Source organism: Theropithecus gelada, chromosome 6 (assembly GCF_003255815.1).
Source record: "Theropithecus gelada isolate Dixy chromosome 6, Tgel_1.0, whole genome shotgun sequence".
Taxonomy (NCBI): Eukaryota; Metazoa; Chordata; class Mammalia; order Primates; family Cercopithecidae; genus Theropithecus; species Theropithecus gelada.
This window is the reverse complement of record NC_037673.1, coordinates 37,361,290-37,381,062: the sequence shown is the minus strand read 5'-3', so window position 1 is coordinate 37,381,062 and position 19,773 is coordinate 37,361,290. Positions and strand designations below refer to the sequence as shown.

General features: G+C 40.4%; 1 protein-coding gene across 3 annotated transcripts in view; it reads right to left on the bottom strand.

Annotated features, from left to right (window-relative positions):
• Window positions 1-905: 905 nt before the first annotated feature.
• The window catches only part of WDR70 (WD repeat domain 70), a 360,510-nt gene continuing 341,642 nt past the window's right edge, over window positions 906-19,773 (bottom strand). For all 3 annotated transcript variants that reach the window (XM_025388244.1, XM_025388245.1, XM_025388246.1), the window contains one exon: window positions 906-1,099. In XM_025388244.1, the coding sequence (XP_025244029.1) occupies window positions 1,012-1,099 (88 nt within the window). In that variant the 3' untranslated portion in view covers window positions 906-1,011. The remainder of the gene's footprint in view (window positions 1,100-19,773) is intronic.

The following is a 19,773-nucleotide window of genomic DNA, read 5'->3' as shown; positions in this document are numbered from 1 at the left end:
AAAAACCTGTCTAGAGGTGACTAACATGCAAAAACTACCCAATGTCTGTGTGAAACCAATGCACAGAATTTTATTCTATTGATGCATTATTATTTTGGACAAACTGCCAACTTTTGTTGTAGCTTTTTAGTCACAAAAGCACAATGATTTTTTAGAATTTTTAATGTCTTCTATTTATATAGTCTTTAAATTTACAAAGCATTTCTATACCTTTCTAATTTGTACTGATAAAAATCAAGCAAAGTAAATATTAGCCCTATTTTAAAAAAACAAATATTTTATGTACATTTATTGTGTACCAGGTACTGTACTAAATGCTCTGTGAGGCATGTCCCATTTAGTTCTTCTGACAAACCTGCAAAGTAGGTACTATTTCATCATCTGAGGCTAGAAAAGTAAATAACTCTCTTAAGATGACCCAGAAGTAAAGAGCAAAGCCAGGACTTGAATCCACATGAGTCTGACTTCAAAGCTCACTCCTAACTCCTGACCACTGTATTCTGCTGTTGAAGGATAATGAGATACATATTCTTTCCTAGTACGGCAATGCATTTGGTTTGAACTCAGCCTAATTTTTTACAGTCATGTAAACAACTGTTGTGAAATTATACAGAAACATTAAACTTTTTGATCTCTATTTCTATATTATGATCCTAGAATTGCTAAAGACAGATGCACATCTCAATGTACATTTTCCTCTCTATGGTTATGAGAATCTGGACAAGACCAATAATTGTTGAATAAAGTTTCCAAATACCTAAAGTACTTGGTAATAGACTAAGAATCTGCTTCTTGTTTATCTGTAATCAGTTTAATAGTTGCAGGTAAGAAAATTTAAGCACAATTTTAGTGAAGCCTAGCTACCAAACTTTTGACCAGTTCAATAATGCAAAGGACAAAACCTATTCATAAAAATGAATTTTTAATTTCAAGAGCATTAAAAAAAAAAAAAAACCTCAAACCTGTCCCATATCCCTCCCACTCATGCAAACAGCTTTCAAATGAGATTCTTCAAATTTTACGTTTTTTCCATTCTGGCTCATTCTTTGCTTCCTCATCATCAGATTCAACTTGGGCAAACATGGTTTTGGGCTGAGTCCTAAAAGAAAAGTTAGAGAAGGAAAAATTTAGTCAGAAAGTATTTGTTACATTAGATTTTGCTTCCTTCATCGAGTGGGAGCAAAAGTGGGGAATAAATTACAACTCAATTATTAAATATAAATCATTAAACTTCTGGCAAAGAAAAAGATAATGGAAATTTAATTATGTTCAGGAAAAGAGCCAAAGATTCTTTTAAAGGTTTACCCACTGTGGCAGACTGTACACACTATCCTTTCCTTAAATAAAATGAAAATGGGCCGGGCGCGATGGCTCACGCCTGTAATCCCAGCACTTTGGGAGGCCAAGGCAGGTGGAACACGAGGTCAGGAGATTGAGACCATCCTGGCTAACACGGTGAAGTTCCGTCTCTACTAAAAATACAAAAAATTAGCCAGGTGTGGTAGTGGGCGCCTGTAGTCCCAGCTACTCAGGAGGCTGAGGCAGGAGAATGGTGTGAACCCAAGAGGTGAGCTTCCAGTGAGCCAAGATTCCGCCACTGCACTCCAGCCTGGGCAATAGAACGAGACTCCATCTCAAAAAAAAAAAAAAAATTAAGTGAAAATGCATCAAATTCAGTGGAACGTCACACATCCTAACCACCCTCCACCTGACCCAGGGTAACTGGGACCGTATGGAAGAACAAACTATAGTCACCAAGCAAGAATCTACACGATCTTTAGTAAGACCATTTATTAAGCTCTCTGGGTTGTCCCTAGACTTCAATAGTCCAAATATGTGTTTATAGTACACATAAATGGGAAAACCTGAGTTAGTTTTCTTATCTAATGAATTTCAGCCTGCAAAAATAAAAACCAAAGCAAACAAATGAATATCCCCTGCATTCCCACACTCAGCCCAGTGTATGGAAATACCAAGCATTTTAGGACACATCACTGGTACATGGCTGTAATACTGCCACATAGTACATCAAGCAATCTGCACAGACTTTCTGTGCTTTGTAAACATACCTGGTTCAATGACATCCCTTTTCACACTACTCACATAAGAAATACCTCCAAGAAAATGTCAAGCGGTTATAATGTCTGCCCCTTTCGGTCACGCTACTCTGATTCTATTCTTAAAAACAGCTCTATCACATTATGAAGAAACATTAAAGCACATCTGCAGGTTATATATTTCAGCTTGTATTTTCATTTAAAATTCAATTGTTATATCCACATAATTCCAGAATGGTAAAAATAATGACAACTATAATTCCTTTGATTGGCAAGAAAACCGGGATAAACCTTGTATTACCTCTTGCTGTTTTTTTATTATCCTGGGGAAGAAGCATAAACCATCCACAACTCATGCTGATGTTGTCTGACATAAGTCATATACTAGAACTGCTCGTGCATAAGTTGATCATTATTCCTGTCTCTCCAGTTACCTCACACAACTACCTAGAGCCCAAGCTGTCCCCATACACAACCCAGTTGGTTAAACTTCTTGCTGTCACTTTAAGACACTGTTACGATATCTATACACAGGTCACAGCTCTTACATTTCAAAAAGCAGCTACAGGTTTTGATAGGCCATGAGTTGCTGAATTCCTAACTGGCTTTCTAACATGCTACAACAAGGCAATTGGTGCTTGTTACATATTTCATGTTCTGGTAAAGATGCTGACCAGTTAGGTATGGACAAATCTGTTCAAGAACAAATTTGTCCAGGTTAAAAACTCCTTTGAATTAGATAATTTAACTTCTCAGGGGGAAAAAAGGAACATGGTCTTCCAAGGATATCTGGCAGTGCTTCGTAAGACACCAGCTCGTCAATGATAGTTGTAATGAGATTTAACTACTAAGAAATTGCAATGCTGGTTTCTTGGATTTAAAAAAGGAAATTAAATGGCAAATTACAGGAAGAAATGTAAAGTCTGAAAAGGCAATTTCATTTAAGGGGTTATTCTCTGTATTAGACTGTTTGCACGCTGCTAACAAAGACATATCCAAGACTGGGTAATTTATAAAAGGAAGAGGTTTAATGGACTCACAGTTCCACCTGCCTGGGGAGGCCTCACAATCATGGCGTAAGGCAAATGAGGAGTAAAGTTATGTCTTACACGGCAGCAGACAAGAGAGTGTGTGCAGGGGAACTGCCCTTTGTAAAACCATCAGATCTTGTGAGATTCACTATCACAACAGCATGGGAAAGACCAGCTCCCATGATTCAATTACCTCCCACTAGGTCCTTCCCACAATGTGGGAATTATGGGAGCTACAATTCAAGATGAGATTTGGGTGGCGACACAGCCAAACTATATCACTCTTTTTTTAGAGACAGGGTCTTTCTCTGTCACCTAGGCTAGAGTGCAGTGGCATAATCATAGCTCACTGTAACTGAATTCCTGGGCTCAAGTGATCCTCCTGCCTCAGCCTCCCCAGTAGCCAGGACTGCAGGTGTGCACCACCATGTCTGATTACTTTTTTTTATTGTTTTGTAGAGACATGGTCTTGCTTATGTTGCCCAGGCTGGTCTCAAGCAATCTGCCCACCCTGGCCTCCCAAAGTGCTGTGATTACAGGCATGAGTCACCACGCCCAGCCAAGATAATAGTCTTTTTAATACTCCATCTATTTCCAAAAGTATCTGTAGCAGGTTGATGGCTAACATTAAAGGACACAGAATCAACGAAACTACATAACAACAGCTAGAAAGAGGCATGAGAGGATGTTTTGGTGGGATGGAAATGTTCTATAATCTTGACTGAAATGGTGATTACACAGGTGTATGCATTTGTCAAAACTTGAAATGGGTACATTTTGTATTTTATTGTATGTAAATTGTACCTCAATAAAGTTGATTTGTAAAGAAACTAAAAACAAATTGGTAGAAAATAAAGAACCAAGGAATGAAAGGGTAATTGAGCATTAAACTTAGCACTGAATTTCCTAGCAGCCATGAAAAAAGAATAAAAAAGGACAGATATTTGTTTTTCAAAGGAGATATTGCATTTTTTTTTCACCTAGCATTGAACTCAATTAATTCATTGAGTGAACGTTTGCATCAGGGTCACTTCAACTGTCATTTCCAATCACTAGATCACAACAGTTTCCTTGGTCCTCACTAGGAATTAAAATGTAGGGAATATTAAGCTGTTTGGAAGGTAAGACAGCTAAACATCATACTCCTTCTTGCAAAACTCCATGACATTTAATTTCTACTTTTGAACTAATCATAATGCTGCCAGCAAAATGGCCACATTATGTGTATGCATAATATTTTTTTTCTTCTAGAAAAAACAAACAAACAAACAAAACGGGATATATGTGCAGAATGTGCAGGTTTGTTACATCAGTATACATGTGTTATGGTGGTTTGCTGTATGACCTGTCCTCTAAGTTCCTTTCCCTTACTCCACAACCTCAAAAAGGCCCTGGTGTGTGGTGTTCCCCTCTCTGCGTTCATGTGTTCTCAATGTTCAACTCCCACTTATGAGTGAGAACATGAGGCGTTTGGTTTTCTGTTCCTGTGTTAGTTTGCTGAGGATGATGGCTTCCAGCTTCATCCATGTCCCTGCAAAGAACAGATCTCATTCCTTTTTATGACTGCAGAGTATTCCATATGGAATACTATACTTCTTTGTCCAGTCTATCACTGATGGGCATTTGGGTTAGTTCCATGTCTTTGTTACTATAAACAGTGCTGCAATAAACATACGTGTACATGTCTCTTTAGAGTAGGATGATTTATATTCCTTTGGGTATATACCTAGCAATGGGATTGCTGGGTCAAATGGTATTTCTGGTTCCAGATCCTTAAGGAATTGCCATACTGTCTACCTCAATGGTTGAACTAATTTACATTCCCACCAACAGTGTAAAGTGTTCTTATTTCTCCACAGCCTTGCCAGCATCTATTGTTTCCTGACTTTTTAATGGCCATTCTCACTGGCATGAGGTGGGATCTCATTGCGGTTTTGATATGCATTTCTCTGGTGATTAGCGATGTTCAACTTTTTTTCGTGTTTGTTGGCCACATAAATGTCTTCTTTTTAGAAGTGTCTGTTGATATCCTTTGCCCACTTTTTATGGGTTTTTTTCTTGTAAATATGTTTAAGTTCCTTGTAAATTCTGGATATTAGACCTTTGTCAGATGGGTAGATTGCAAAAATTTTCTCCCATTCTGTAGGTTGCCTGTTAACTCTGATTATAGTTTCTTTTGCTGTGCAGAAGCTCTTTAAGTTTAATTAGATCCCATTTGTCAATTTTGGCTTTTGCTGCAATAGCTTTTGGCATTTTTGTCATGAAGTCTTTGCCCATGCCTATATCCTAGGAATGGTATTGCCTGGGTTTTCTTCTAGGGTTTTTATGGTTTGAAATTTTACATTTAAGTCGAATCTGTCTTGAGTTAATTCCTGTATAAGGTATAAGGAAGGGGTCCAGTTTCAGCTTTCTGCATATGGCCAGCCAGTTTTCCCAACACCATTTACTGAATAGGAGATCGTTTTCCCATTGCTTGTTTTTTCAGGTTTGTCGAAGATCAGATGGTTGTAGATGTGTATGTTTCTGAGGCCTCTGTTCTGCTCCATTGGTCTATATGTCTGTTTTGGTACCAGTACCATGCTGTTTTGGTTACTGTAACCTTGTAGTACATTTAAAGTCAGGTAGCATGATGCCTCTAGCTTTGTTCTTTTTGCTTAGGATTGTCTTGGCTATATGGGTTCTTCTTTGATTCCATATGAAATTTAAAATAGTTTTTTCTAATTCTGTGAAGAATGTCAATGGTAGTTGGATTGGAATAGCATTGACTCTATAAATTAATTTGGGCAGTATGGCCATTTTCACAATATTGATTCTTCCTATCCACGAGGAAGGATTTGTTTGTGTCCTCTCTTATTTCCTTGAGCAGTGGTTTCTAGTTCTCCTTGAAGAGGTTCTTCACATCCCTTGCTAGCTGTATTCCTAGGTATTTTATTCTCTTTGTAGCGACTGTGAATGGGAGTTTATTCACAATTTGGCTCTCTGCTTGTCTATTGTTGGTGTAAAGGATTGCTTGTGATTTTTGCACAATGATTTTGTATCCTGAGACTTTGCTGAAGTTGCTTATCAGTTCAAGAAGTTTTTGAACTGATGAGGTTTTCTAAACATAAAATCGTGTTATCTGCAAATAGAGACAACTTATTTCCTCTCTTCCTGTCTAAATACTTTTCTCTTGCCTGATTGCCCTGGCCAGAACTTCCAGTACTATGTTGAATAGGAGTGGTGAGAGAGGGCATCCTTGTCTTGTATCAGTTTTCAAAGGTAATGCTTTCAGCTTTTGCCCATTCAATGTAATATTGGCTGTGGGTTTGTCATAAATAGCTCTTATTATTTTGAGATCTACGTTCCATCAACATCTAGTTTATTGACAGTTTTTAAAATGAAGGGGTGTTGAATTTTATCTAAGGCCTTTTCTGCATCCATTGAGATAATCAAAGTGTTCTTATTTCTCCACAGCCTCCTGGCATTTATTCTTCCTGATTTTTTAATAATCGTCATTCTGACTGGCGTGAGATGGTATCTCATGGTTTTATTTGCATTTCTCTGATGATTAGTGATGTTGATCAATGATGTTTTTCACATGTTTGTTGGCAGTGTAAATGTCTTCTTTTGAGAAGTGTCTGTTGATATCTTTTGCCCACTTTTTGATGGGGTTGTTTTTTTTCTTGTAAGTATGTTTTTGGTTTTTGTCTTTGGATCTGTTTATGTGATGGATAATGTTTACTAATTTATGTATGTTGAACTAGCTTTGCATCCCAGGGATGAGGCTGACTTGATGATGGTGGATACGTTTTCTTGATGTGCTGCTGGGTTCGGTTTGGCAGTATTTTATTGAGGATTTTTGCATCAATGTTCATCAGGGACATTGGCCTGAAGTTTTCTTTTGTGTGTGTGTGTCTCTTCTTGGTTTTGGTATCAGGATGATGCTGGCTTCAGGAAATGAGTTAGGGAGGAGTCCCTCCTTTTCAATTGTTTGGAATAGTTTCAGAAGGAATGGTACCAGTTTCTCTTCATACTTCTGGCAGAATTTGGCTGTGAATCATCTGGTTGTGGGCTTTTTCTAGTTGACAGGCTATTAATTACTGCCTCAATTTCAGAACTTGTTACTGGTCTATTCAGGGATTCGACTTTTTCCTGGGTTAGTCTTGGGAGGGTGTATATGTCCAAGAATTCGTCTATTTCTTCTAGATTTTCTAGTTTATTTGCTTAGAGTTGTTCAAATACAGATTATCTGATGATAGTCTGTATTTCTGTGGGGTCAGTGGTGATATCCCTTTTATTATTTTTTATTGTGTCTATTTGATTCTTCTCTCTCCTTAATAGTCTAGCTAGCGGTCTATTTTGTTAATGTTTTCAAAAAATCGGCTCTGGGATTTGTTGACTTTTTGGAGGGTTTTTCATGTCTCTATCTCCTTCAATTCTTCTCTTAGTTATTTCTTGTTTTCTGCTAGCTTTTGGATTAGTTTGCTCTTGCCGCTCTAGCTCTTTTAATTGTGATGTTAGGGTGTCGATTTGAGATCTTTCTAGCTTTCTAATGTGGGCATTTAGTGCTATAAATGTCCCTCTTAATACTGCTTTAGCTGTGTTCTAGAGATTCTGGAAAATTGTCTCTTTGTTCTTATTGGTTTCAAAGAACTTCTTTATTTCTGCCTCAATTTCATGCTCTACCCAGGAGTCATTAAGGAGCAGGCTGTTCAATTTCCATGAAATTTGTGGTTTTGAGTGAGTTTCTTAATTGTGAGCTCTAATTTGACTGCACTGAGGTCTGAGAGGCTGTTATTATTTCAGTTCTTTCGCATTTGCTGAGGAGTGCTTTACTTCCAATTATGTGGTCAATTTTAGAATAAGTGCCATGTGGAACTGGGAAGAATGTATATTCTGCTGATTTGGGGTAGAGAGTTCTGTAGACGTCTACTAGGTCCATTTGATCGAGAGCTGAGTTCAAGTCCTGAATTTCCTCGTTAATTTTCTGTCTCATTGATCTCTCTAATACTGACAGTGGGGTGTTAAAGTCTCCCACTATTAATGTGTGGGAGTCTAAGTCTCTTCATAGGTCCCTAAGAACTTGTTTTATGAATCTGGGTGCTCCTGTATTGGGTACATATATATTCAGAATAGTTAGCTCTTCTTGTTGAATTGTTCCCTTTACCATTATGCAATGCCCTTCTTTGTCTTTTTTTTATCTTTGTTGGTTTCAAGTCTGTTTTGTCAGAGACTAGGACTGCAATCCCTGCTTTTTTTGCTTTCCATTTACTTGGTAGATTTTCCTCCATCCCTTTATTTTGAGCCTGTGTGTCTCTGCACATGAGATGGGTCTCCTGAATACAGCACACCAATGGGTCTTGACTCCTTATCCAATTTGCCAGTCTGTGTCTATCTTTTAATTGGGACATTTAGCCCATTTACATTTAAGGTTAGTAATGTTATTATGTGTGAATTCAATCCTGTCATCGTGGTGCTATTTGGTTACTTCGCACACTAGATGCAGTTTCTTTGTAGTGTCAGTGGTTTTTATATTTTGGTGTGTTTTTGCAGTGGCTGGTATTCATTTTTCCTTTCCATATTTAGTTCTTCTTTCAAGAGCTCTTGCAGTGCAGGCTTCATGGTAACAAAATCCCTCAGCATTTGCTTGTCTGGAAAGAATTTTATTTCTCCTTCACTTATGAAGCTTAGTTTGGCTGGATATGAAATTCTGGGTTGAAAATTCTTCCCTTCAAGAATGTTGGATATTGGCCTGCAATCTCTTCTGGCTTGTAGAGCTTCTGCTGAGAGGTCTGTTGTTGGTCTGATGGGCTTCCCTTTGTAGGTGACTTGGCCTTTCTCTCTGGCTGCCCTTAACAGTTTGACCTTGGAAAATCTAATGATTAAGTGTCTTAGGGTTGATCTTCTCATGGAATATCTTAGTGGTGTTCTCTGTATTTCCTGAATTTGCACGTTGGCCTGTCTTGCTAGGTTGGGGAAGTTCTCCTGGATAATATCCTGAAGTGTGTTTTCCAGCTTGTTTCCATTCTCCCCATCTCCCTCTGGTACTCCAATCAATTGTAGGTTCTTTTTTTTTTTTTTTTATGAAGTCCCATATTTCTTGGAGGCTTTGTTCATTCCTTTTCATTCTTCTTTCTCTATTCTTGTCTGCATGTCTTATTTCGGTAAGGTGGTCTTCAAACCCTGATATCCTTTCTTCCGCTTGGTCGATTTGGCTGTTGATACTTGTGTATGCTTCACAAAGTTCCTGTGCTGTGTTTTTCAGCTCCATCAGGTCGTTTATGTTCCTCTCTAAACTGGTTATTCTAGTTAGCAATTCCTCCTCCAACCTTTTATCAAGCTTCTTAGCTTCTTTGCAGTAGGTAAGGGCATGCTCCTTTAGCTCATCATAGTTTTTTATTACCCATTTTCTGAAGCCTACCTCTGTCAGTTTGTCCATCTGATCCTCCATCCAGTTCTGTACCCTTGATGGAGAGATGACACAATAATTTGGAGGAGAAGAGGCACTCTGGTTTTTTGGGTTTTCAGCATTTTTTTGTTGATTCTTTCTCATTTTCATGAGTTTGTCTAGTTTCGGTCTTTGAGGCTACTGATCCTTGGATGGGGTTTTTGTGGGGCCTTTTTATTGTTGTTGATGCTGTTGTTGTCACCTTCTACTTGTTTTTCTTTCAATAATCAGGGCCCTCTTCTCTAGAGCTGCTGCAGTTTGCTGGGGGTTCACTTCAGGCCCCATTCATCTGATTTGCTCCCGTGCCTGGAGATGTCACTCAAGGGGGCTGGAGGGCAGCCAAGGTGGGTGCCTGCTCCTTCTTCTAGGACCTCTAACCTCGAGGGGCAACAACCTGATGCCAGTAGGATTGCTCTTGCATAGTGTGTCTAACGATCTCTGTTGGAGGGTCTCACCCAGTTGGGTGGCATGGGGAGCAGGACCCATTTAACGAAGCACTTTGTCCCTTGGTGGAGCGGGTGTGTTTCGCTGGAGGGAAACCCACTCGTCTGGGCTACCCGGATTCCTCAGAACTACCAGGGGAAGAGGCTAAGTTTGCTGGTCTGCAGAGACTAAGGCCACCCCTCCCACTAGGGGCTCAGGCCCTGGGAGATCCCAATTCTGTCCCTGAGACTCTGGCTGGAGTTACTGGAGATCCTGCAGGGAAGCCATGCCCACTGAGGAAGAATGGGTCAGGGTTAGACCTGAAGAGGCACTCTGGCCACAGACTGCCACAGCTGGTGTGTTGGGCTGTGGGGACAAGTCTTGGGACCAAGCCGTCCAGCCTTCCTGACTCCAGCAGGGGAAAAGTGCAGCCTGGAGTTATAGAAATGGGTGCTGCCCTTCCCCCACCCAGAGAGCTTAGAGTGTTAGGCAGTTGCTAGTCCCAGTGCTAGCTGCTGCCCCTCCCCGAAGGAGCCAATAGACAGCAGGCAGCCACAGAAAGTGCTGGTAACCCCTTCCCCTGGGAGTTCGGTAGGCTTAAGCAGATTCCAGCTGAGAGGCTGTAAGAATCTGCACATCTGCACATTCCGGGGTTGGGATGCTAGGCCCTGGTGGCCTGGGTCTCAAGTAGGATCTTCTGATCTGTGGGTTGCACAGTTCCATGGGAAAAGCAGTTTCCCCAGCTGGATAGCGTGCTCACTCACCGCCTCCCTTAGCTGAGGGGAGAGAGTTCCCCTTCCCTGTGTGGCTCTCAGGTGGTTCATTGCACCACATTGCCCTTCCTTCTGTGGGACACACCAGCCTTCTAGTCAATTTTGATGAGAGAACCTGGATACCTTGGTTGCTGGTGAAGGATTCACATGCTTGTTACGGTTTTTTTTCCGACGGGAACCTCTGAACACCACTGCTTCTAGTTGGCCATCTTGGCCCTGCCCGTAATATTTCATGTGATATTTCAAGTCATGACATCTAACTTGAAAGCTGTAATGGTCCCCTTTCCCCAGATTGCCAAAACCAAGGCAATAAACTCTACATTTTCCTGGCAATTTTCCCAATGCTTGTTTACCACCTGCTTCTTCATTCTGTTGGTCAGGTAGGGGAATAATTGAGTGTCTAAGAACTCGGCTCCCATCAACACCTGGTGTTGGCAAGTGTATAAACTGGACCACATCAAAATTAAAAACTTCTGTGCTTCAAAGGACACAACTGACAGAGTGGAAAGGCAGAATGGGAGAAAATATTTGCAAATCATATAACCTGACAAAGGATTAATATCCAGAATATATAAAGAACTCCAACAACAACAACAACAAATTTTTAAAATGGGCAAAGAACTTGAATAGGCATTTCTCCAAAGATATACAAATAGCCAAAAAGTGCATGAAAAGATGCTCAATATCATTAATGATTAGGGAACTGCAGACCTCAACCACAATGAGATACCACCTCACCACAAGAATGGCTACTGTTGAGAAAAAAAACAAAACAGATAATAACAAGTATTGGCCAGGATGCAGAGAAACTGGAACCCTTGCATGCTATAGATAGTAATGTAAAATGGCACAGACACTACGGAAAACAGTGTGGTGGTTCCTCAAAAAATTAAAAATAGAATTGCCATGTGATCCAGCAATTCCATTTCTGGGTATATACCCTCCAAAACGGAAAACATAATTTTACAGAGATATTTGCACAGTTATGCTCATGGCAGCATTATTCACAACAGCCAAAGAGTAGAAGCAACTCAACTATACACTGATAAGATATGGTATATACATAAATGGAATATCATTCATCCTGAAAAAGGAAGGAAATTCTGGTAACATGCTGTAATACAGATGAGCCCTGAAGACAGTACGCTAAGTGAAATTGGCCAGTCACAAAAAGACAAAAACTGTTTGATTCCACTTACATGAAGTATAGAGTAGTCAAATCCACAGTTAAAAAGTAGAATGGTGGTTACCAGAAACTGGGTGGAGGTGAAATGGAGAGTTGTTTAATGCAGGGGTCCCCAACCCCCAGACTACCGTTGGTCCATGTCCTGTTAGGAACCAGGCTGCCCAGCATGAGTTGAGCAGTGGGCAAGTGGGCTAATATTACCACCTGAGCGCCACCTTCTGTAAGATCAGTGACAGCATTAGATTCTCAAAGGAGCATGAACCCTATTGTGAACTGCACATGTGAGGGATCTAGGTGGCGTGCTCCTTATAAGAAGCTAATGCCTGATGATCTGAGGTGGGACAGTTTCATCCCAAAACCATATCCTACCACTTCCCATTCCATGGAAAAATTGTCTTCCACGAAACTAGTCCCTGGTGCCAAAAAGGTTGGAGACAGCTGGTTTCATGGATATAGAGTTTTAGTTTGGCAAGATGAAGAGTTCTGGAGAGTTTGCACAACAATATGAATGTACGTAACACTAACGAACTATATACTTAGACATGGTTAAGATGGTAAGTTTTATCTCATGTTTATTCTACCAAAATTAGACTTTTTTAAATAAAAAAAAAAAAAGAAGAAGAAGAAGAACTAGGCTCTTGGGCTTGGGAGTAAGGAAGAACAAATCCCCTTCCTGGGACAAAAAGGAGGTGCCTTGGAGAGGGCGTCAGCCTCCAATCTAGAGCAGTGCCTAGGGTACTGCTTCTCAAACCGTCTGTGGTGGAGGGTCAGTCTTTGTTTTCTAATTTCCAGGACTCTGCAGACAAATATTATATTTCTAGAAACATAAAATTTACAGACTACAAAATACAAATCTAGGTTTTTAATAGATTCAACAGATACATCAAATTGCTATAAAATGTCCAAAGTGTTACTCTGAATTCTACATTTACTTCATCAGCACTGGTTGGTGGACCATAGTGAGCAGTACCTTTTGAGAGCTCCATCCCTCCCCTAGCTTGGCAAAGAAGGGAGGAAAACAGAGCTTTAAAACAAGGCTGTGGAGTAAGAATCTGTGTTTTTAACAAACTTTTACACATGAGGAGCTTCCTCCAACTGGTGAAAATATTTCTCATGTCTGGAAAAGTTGGTCCTGTATGATGCTACTGAATAGTAGGAATAAAATTTGGGGTTGCACTCTCAGGCCCAACCTTAAAGGAGTGGTCTTTGATTTTGGGGAGTGAGGCATGGGGAAGTGAAGCAAAGTATGGCCCGCAGAAGAAATTTTCTCTCATTCCAATCCATTCTGCCCTCAAAACCAACATTCTTACAGCATAGTTCAGAACCTTTAATGAGAGCTGTGTGTTGTTTGCTGAATAAAGACTAGGTTCTTCAAGAAAAGATTATTCAACTTTAACACACTGAACATCTCTACCAAGCCTAAGGAACACCAGTGTTTTGTAGGAGCACAGTGAAAGAATCATAGCTTTAAACATTCTAGCTATTCTTTTTAGCAATTTTTATCTTTCAATTTATTTCCAGCAGTTATTCTTTTGAAAAAGTTTAGAAATCCACATACGAGAAATACTTTAAAAATTCAATTCAGAACTATCTAGGGCATTTTAAATGGATTTCTTCAGTCACCACTTTATCAAAACAATGAGGAACAGATGATTAGGCAACCTCTAGCAATGTTAGGACTACAACCAGGAGATTTCTTCCCTGGGAGATGGCCTAATTTGCCCTTGGCACAGAAAACTACTATAAAAATAAATCAACAACATCAAGCAAAAGTAAAATGACAGATACAACGAGATAAAATGTTAATGGATTTGAAAATACTTAAAAGCTGATCCACAAATTCCTGCTTTTAAAGCTAACAGGAGAAGCAAAGGCTGGAGGGGCGGAGCAAGATGGCCGAATAGCAACAGCTCCAGTCTCCAACTCCCAGTGCGAGCGACACAGAAGACCGGTGATTTCTGCATTTTCAACTGAGGTACTGGGTTCATCTCACTAGGGAGTGCTGGACAATCGGTGCTGGTCAGCTGCTGCAGCCCAACCAGCGAGAGCTGAAGCAGGGCGAGGCATCGCCTCACCTGGGAAGCACAAGGGGAAAGGGAATCCCTTTTCCTAGCCAGGGGAACTGAGACACACAACACCTGGATAATCGGGTAACTCCCACCCCAATACTGTGCTTTAAGCAAACAGGCACATCAGGAGATTATATCCCACACCTGGCCGGGAGGGTCCCACGCCCACGTAGCCTCCCTCATTGCTAGCACAGCAGACTGCCATCTCTCGGCAAGGCAGTAGCGAGGCTGGGGGAGGGGCGTCCGCCATTGCTGAGGCTTAAGTAGGTAAACAAAGCCGCTGGGAAGCTCGAACTGGGTGGAGCTCACAGCAGCTCAAGGAAACCTGCCTGTCTCTGTAGACTCCACCTCTGGGGACAGGGCACAGTAAACAACAACAGAAGCAGCAGAAACCTCTGCAGATGCAAACGACTCTGTCTGACAGCTTTGAAGAGAGCAGTGGATCTCCCAACACGGAGGTTGAGATCTGAGAAGGGACAGACTGCCTGCTCAAGTGGGTCCCTGACCCCTGAGTAGCCTAACTGGGAGACATCCCCCACTAGGGGAAGTCTGACACCCCACACCTCACAGGCTGGAGTACACCCCTGAGAGGAAGCCTCCAAAGCAAGAATCAGACAGGTACACTTGCTGTTCAGCAATATTCTATCTTCTGCAGCCTCTGCTGCTGATACCCAGGCAAACAGGGTCTGGAGTGGACCTCAAGCAATCTCCAACAGACCTACAGCTGAGGGTCCTGACTGTTAGAAGGAAAACTATCAAACAAGAAGGACACCTACACCAAAACCCCATCAGTACGTCACCATCATCATCAAAGACCAGAGGCAGATAAAACCACAAAGATGGGGAAAACGCAGGGCAGAAAAGATGGAAATTCAAAAAATAAGAGCGCATCTCCCCCGGCAAAGGAGCGCAGCTCATCACCAGCAACGGATCAAAGCTAGACGGAGAATGACTTTGACGAGATGAGAGAAGAAGGCTTCAGTCCATCAAACTTCTCAGAGCTAAAGGAGGAATTACGTACCCAGTGCAAAGAAACTAAAAATCTTGAAAAAAAAGTGGAAGAATTGACGGCTAGAGTAATTAATGCAGAGAAGGTCATAAACGAAATGAAAGAGATGAAAAACATGGCACGAGAAATACGTGACAAATGCACAAGCTTCAGTAACCGACTCGATCAACTGGAAGAAAGAGTATCAGCGATTGAGGATCAAATGAATGAAATGAAGCGAGAAGAGAAACCAAAAGAAAAAAGAAGAAAAAGAAATGAACAAAGCCTGCAAGAAGTATGGGATTATGTAAAAAGACCAAATCTACGTCTGATTGGGGTGCCTGAAAGTGAGGGGGAAAATGGAACCAAGTTGGAAAACACTCTTCAGGATATCATCCAGGAGAACTTCCCCAACCTAGTAGGGCAGGCCAACATTCAAATCCAGGAAATACAGAGAACGCCACAAAGATACTCCTCGAGAAGAGCAACTCCAAGACACATAATTGCCAGATTCACCAAAGTTGAAATGAAGGAAAAAATCTTAAGGGCAGCCAGAGAGAAAGGTCGGGTTACCCACAAAGGGAAGCCCATCAGACTCACAGCAGATCTCTCGGCAGAAACTCTGCAAGCCAGAAGAGAGTGGGGGCCAATATTCAACATTCTTAAAGAAAAGAATTTTCAACCCAGAATTTCATATCCAGCCAAACTAAGTTTCATAAGTGAAGGAGAAATAAAATCCTTTACAGATAAGCAAATGCTTAGAGATTTTGTCACCACTAGGCCTGCCTTACAAGAGACCCTGAAGGAAGCACTCAACATGGAAAGGAACAACCGGTACCAGCCATTGCAAAAACATGCCAAAATATAAAGACCATTTAGGCTAGGAAGAAACTGCATCAACTAACGAGCAAAATAACCAGTTAATATCATAATGGCAGGATCAAGTTCACACATAACAATCTTAACCTTAAATGTAAATGGACTAAATGCTCCAATTAAAAGACACAGACTGGCAAACTGGATAAAGAGTCAAGACCCATCAGTCTGCTGTATTCAGGAGACCCATCTCACATGCAGAGACATACATAGGCTCAAAATAAAGGGATGGAGGAAGATTTACCAAGCAAATGGAGAACCAAAAAAAGCAGGGGTTGCAATACTAGTCTCTGATAAAACAGACTTTAAACCATCAAAGATCAAAAGAGACAAAGAAGGCCATGACATAATGGTAAAAGGATCAATTCAACAGGAAGAGCTAACTATCCTAAATATATATGCACCCAATACAGGAGCACCCAGATTCATAAAGCAAGTCCTTAGAGACTTACAAAGAGACTTAGACTCCCATACAATAATAATGGGAGACTTCAACACTCCACTGTCAACATTAGACAGATCAACGAGACAGAAAGTTAACAAGGATATCCAGGAATTGAACTCATCCCTGCAGCAAGCAGACCTAATAGACATCTATAGAACTCTCCACCCCAAATCAACAGAATATACATTCTTCTCAGCACCACATCGCACTTATTCCAAAATTGACCACATAATTGGAAGTAAAGCACTCCTCAGCAAATGTACAAGAACAGAAATTGTAACAAACTGTCTCTCAGACCACAGTGCAATCAAACTAGAACTCAGGACTAAGAAACTCAATTAAAACCGCTCAACTACATGGAAACTGAACAACCTGCTCCTGAATGACTACTGGGTACATAACGAAATGAAGGCAGAAATAAAGATGTTCTTCGAAACCAATGAGAACAAAGATACAACATACCAGAATCTCTGGGACACATTTAAAGCAGTGTGTAGAGGGAAATTTATAGCACTAAATGCCCACAAGAGAAAGCAGGAAAGATCTAAAATTGACACTCTAACATCGTAATTAAAAGAACTAAAGAAGCAAGAGCAAACACATTCAAAAGCTAGCAGAAGGCAAGAAATAACTAAGATCAGAGCAGAACTGAAGGAGACAGAGACACAAAAAACCCTCCAAAAAATCAATGAATCCAGGAGTTGGTTTTTTGAAAAGATCAACAAAATTGACAGACCGCTAGCAAGACTAATAAAGAAGAAAAGAGAGAAGAATCAAACAGACACAATCAAAAATGATAAAGGGGATATCACCACCGACCCCACAGAAATACAAACTACCATCAGAGAATACTATAAACACCTCTACGCAAATAAACTAGAAAATCTAGAAGAAATGAATAATTTCCTGGACACTTACGCTCTTCCAAGACTAAACCAGGAAGAAGTTGAATCCCTGAATAGACCAATAGCAGGCTCTGAAATTGAGGCAATAATTAATAGCCTACCAACCAAAAAAAGTCCAGGACCAGATGGATTCACAGCTGAATTCTACCAGAGGTACAAGGAGGAGCTGGTACCATTCCTTCTGAAACTATTCCAATCAATAGAAAAAGAGGGAATCCTCCCTAACTCATTTTATGAAGCCAACATCATCCTGATACCAAAGCCTGGCAGAGACACAACAAAAAAAGAGAATTTTAGACCAATATCCCTGATGAACATCGATGCAAAAATCCTCAATAAAATACTGGCAAACCGGATTCAGGAGCACATCAAAAAGCTTATCCACCATGATCAAGTGGGCTTCATCCCTGGGATGCAAGGCTGGTTCAACATTCACAAATCAATAAACATAATCCAGCATATAAACAGAACCGAAGTCAAGAACCACAAGATTATCTCAATAGATGCAGAAAAGGCTTTTGACAAAATTCAACAGCCCTTCATGCTAAAAACGCTCAATAAATTCGGTATTGATGGAACGTATCTCAAAATAATAAGAGCTATTTATGATAAACCCACAGCCAATATCATACTGAATGGGCAAAAACTGGAAAAATTCCCTTTGAAAACTGGCACAAGACAGGGATGCCCTCTCTCACCACTCCTATTCAACATAGTGTTGGAAGTTCTGGCTAGGGCAATCAGGCAAGAGAAAGAAATCAAGGGTATTCAGTTAGGAAAAGAAGAAGTCAAATTGTCCCTCTTTGCAGATGACATGATTGTATATTTAGAAAATCCCATCGTCTCAGCCCAAAATCTCCTTAAGCTGATAAGCAACTTCAGCAAAGTCTCAGGATACAAAATTAATGTGCAAAAATCACAAGCATTCTTATACACCAGTAACAGACAAATAGAGAGCCAAATCATGAATGAACTTCCATTCACAATTGCTTCAAAGAGAATGAAATACCTAGGAATCCAACTTACAAGGGATGTAAAGGACCTCTTCAAGGAGAACTACAAACCACTGCTCAGTGAAATAAAAGAGGACACAAACAAATGGAAGAACATACCATGCTCATGGATAGGAAGAATCAATATCGTGAAAATGGCCATACTGCCCAAGGTTATTTATAGATTCAATGCCATCCCCATCAAGCTACCAATGAGTTTCTTCACAGAATTGGAAAAAACTGCTTTAAAGTTCATATGGAACCAAAAAAGAGCCCGCATCTCCAAGACAATCCTAAGTCAAAAGAACAAAGCTGGAGGCATCATGCTACCTGACTTCAAACTATATTACAAGGCTACAGTAACCAAAACAGCATGGTACTGGTACCAAAACAGAGATATAGACCAATGGAACAGAACCGAGTCCTCAGAAATAATACCACACATCTACAACCATCTGATTTTTGACAAACCTGAGAGAAACAAGAAATGGGGAAAGGATTCCCTATTTAATAAATGGTGCTGGGAAAATTGGCTAGCCATAAGTAGAAAGCTGAAACTGGATCCTTTCCTTACTCCTTATACGAAAATTAATTCAAGATGGATTAGAGACTTAAATGTTAGACCTAATACCATAAAAACCCTAGAGGAAAACCTAGGTAGTACCATTCAGGACATAGGCATGGGCAAAGACTTGATGTCTAAAACACCAAAAGCAATGGCAGCAAAAGCCAAAATTGACAAATGGGATCTCATTAAACTAAAGAGCTTCTGCACAGCAAAAGAAACTACCATCAGAGTGAACAGGCAACCTACAGAATGGGAGAAAATTTTTGCAATCTACTCATCTGACAAAGGGCTAATATCCAGAACCTATAAAGAACTCAAACAATTTACAAGAAAAAAACAAACAACCCCATCAAAAAGTGGGCAAAGGATATGAACAGACATTTCTCAAAAGAAGACATTCATACAGCCAACAGACACATGAAAAAATGCTCAGCATCACTGGCCATCAGAGAAATGCAAATCAAAACCACAATGAGATACCATCTCACACCAGTTAGAATGGCGATCATTCAAAAGTCAGGAAACAACAGGTGCTGGAGAGGATGTGGAGAAATAGGAACACTTTTACACTGTTGGTGGGATTGTAAACTAGTTCAACCATTATGGAAAACAGTATGGCGATTCCTCAAGGATCTAGAACTAGATGTACCATATGACCCAGCCATCCCATTACTGGGTATATACCCAAAGGATTATAAATCATGCTGCTATAAAGACACATGCACACGTATGTTTATTGCGGCACTATTCACAATAGCAAAGACTTGGAATCAACCCAAATGTCCATCAGTGACAGACTGGATTAAGAAAATGTGGCACATATACACCATGGAATACTATGCAGCCATAAAAAAGGATGAGTTTGTGTCCTTTGTAGGGACACGGATGCAGCTGGAAACCATCATTCTTAGCAAACTATCACAAGAACAGAAAACCAAACACCGCATGTTCTCACTCATAGGTGGGAACTGAACAATGAGATCACTTGGACTCGAGAAGGGGAACATCACACACCGGGGCCTATCATGGGGAG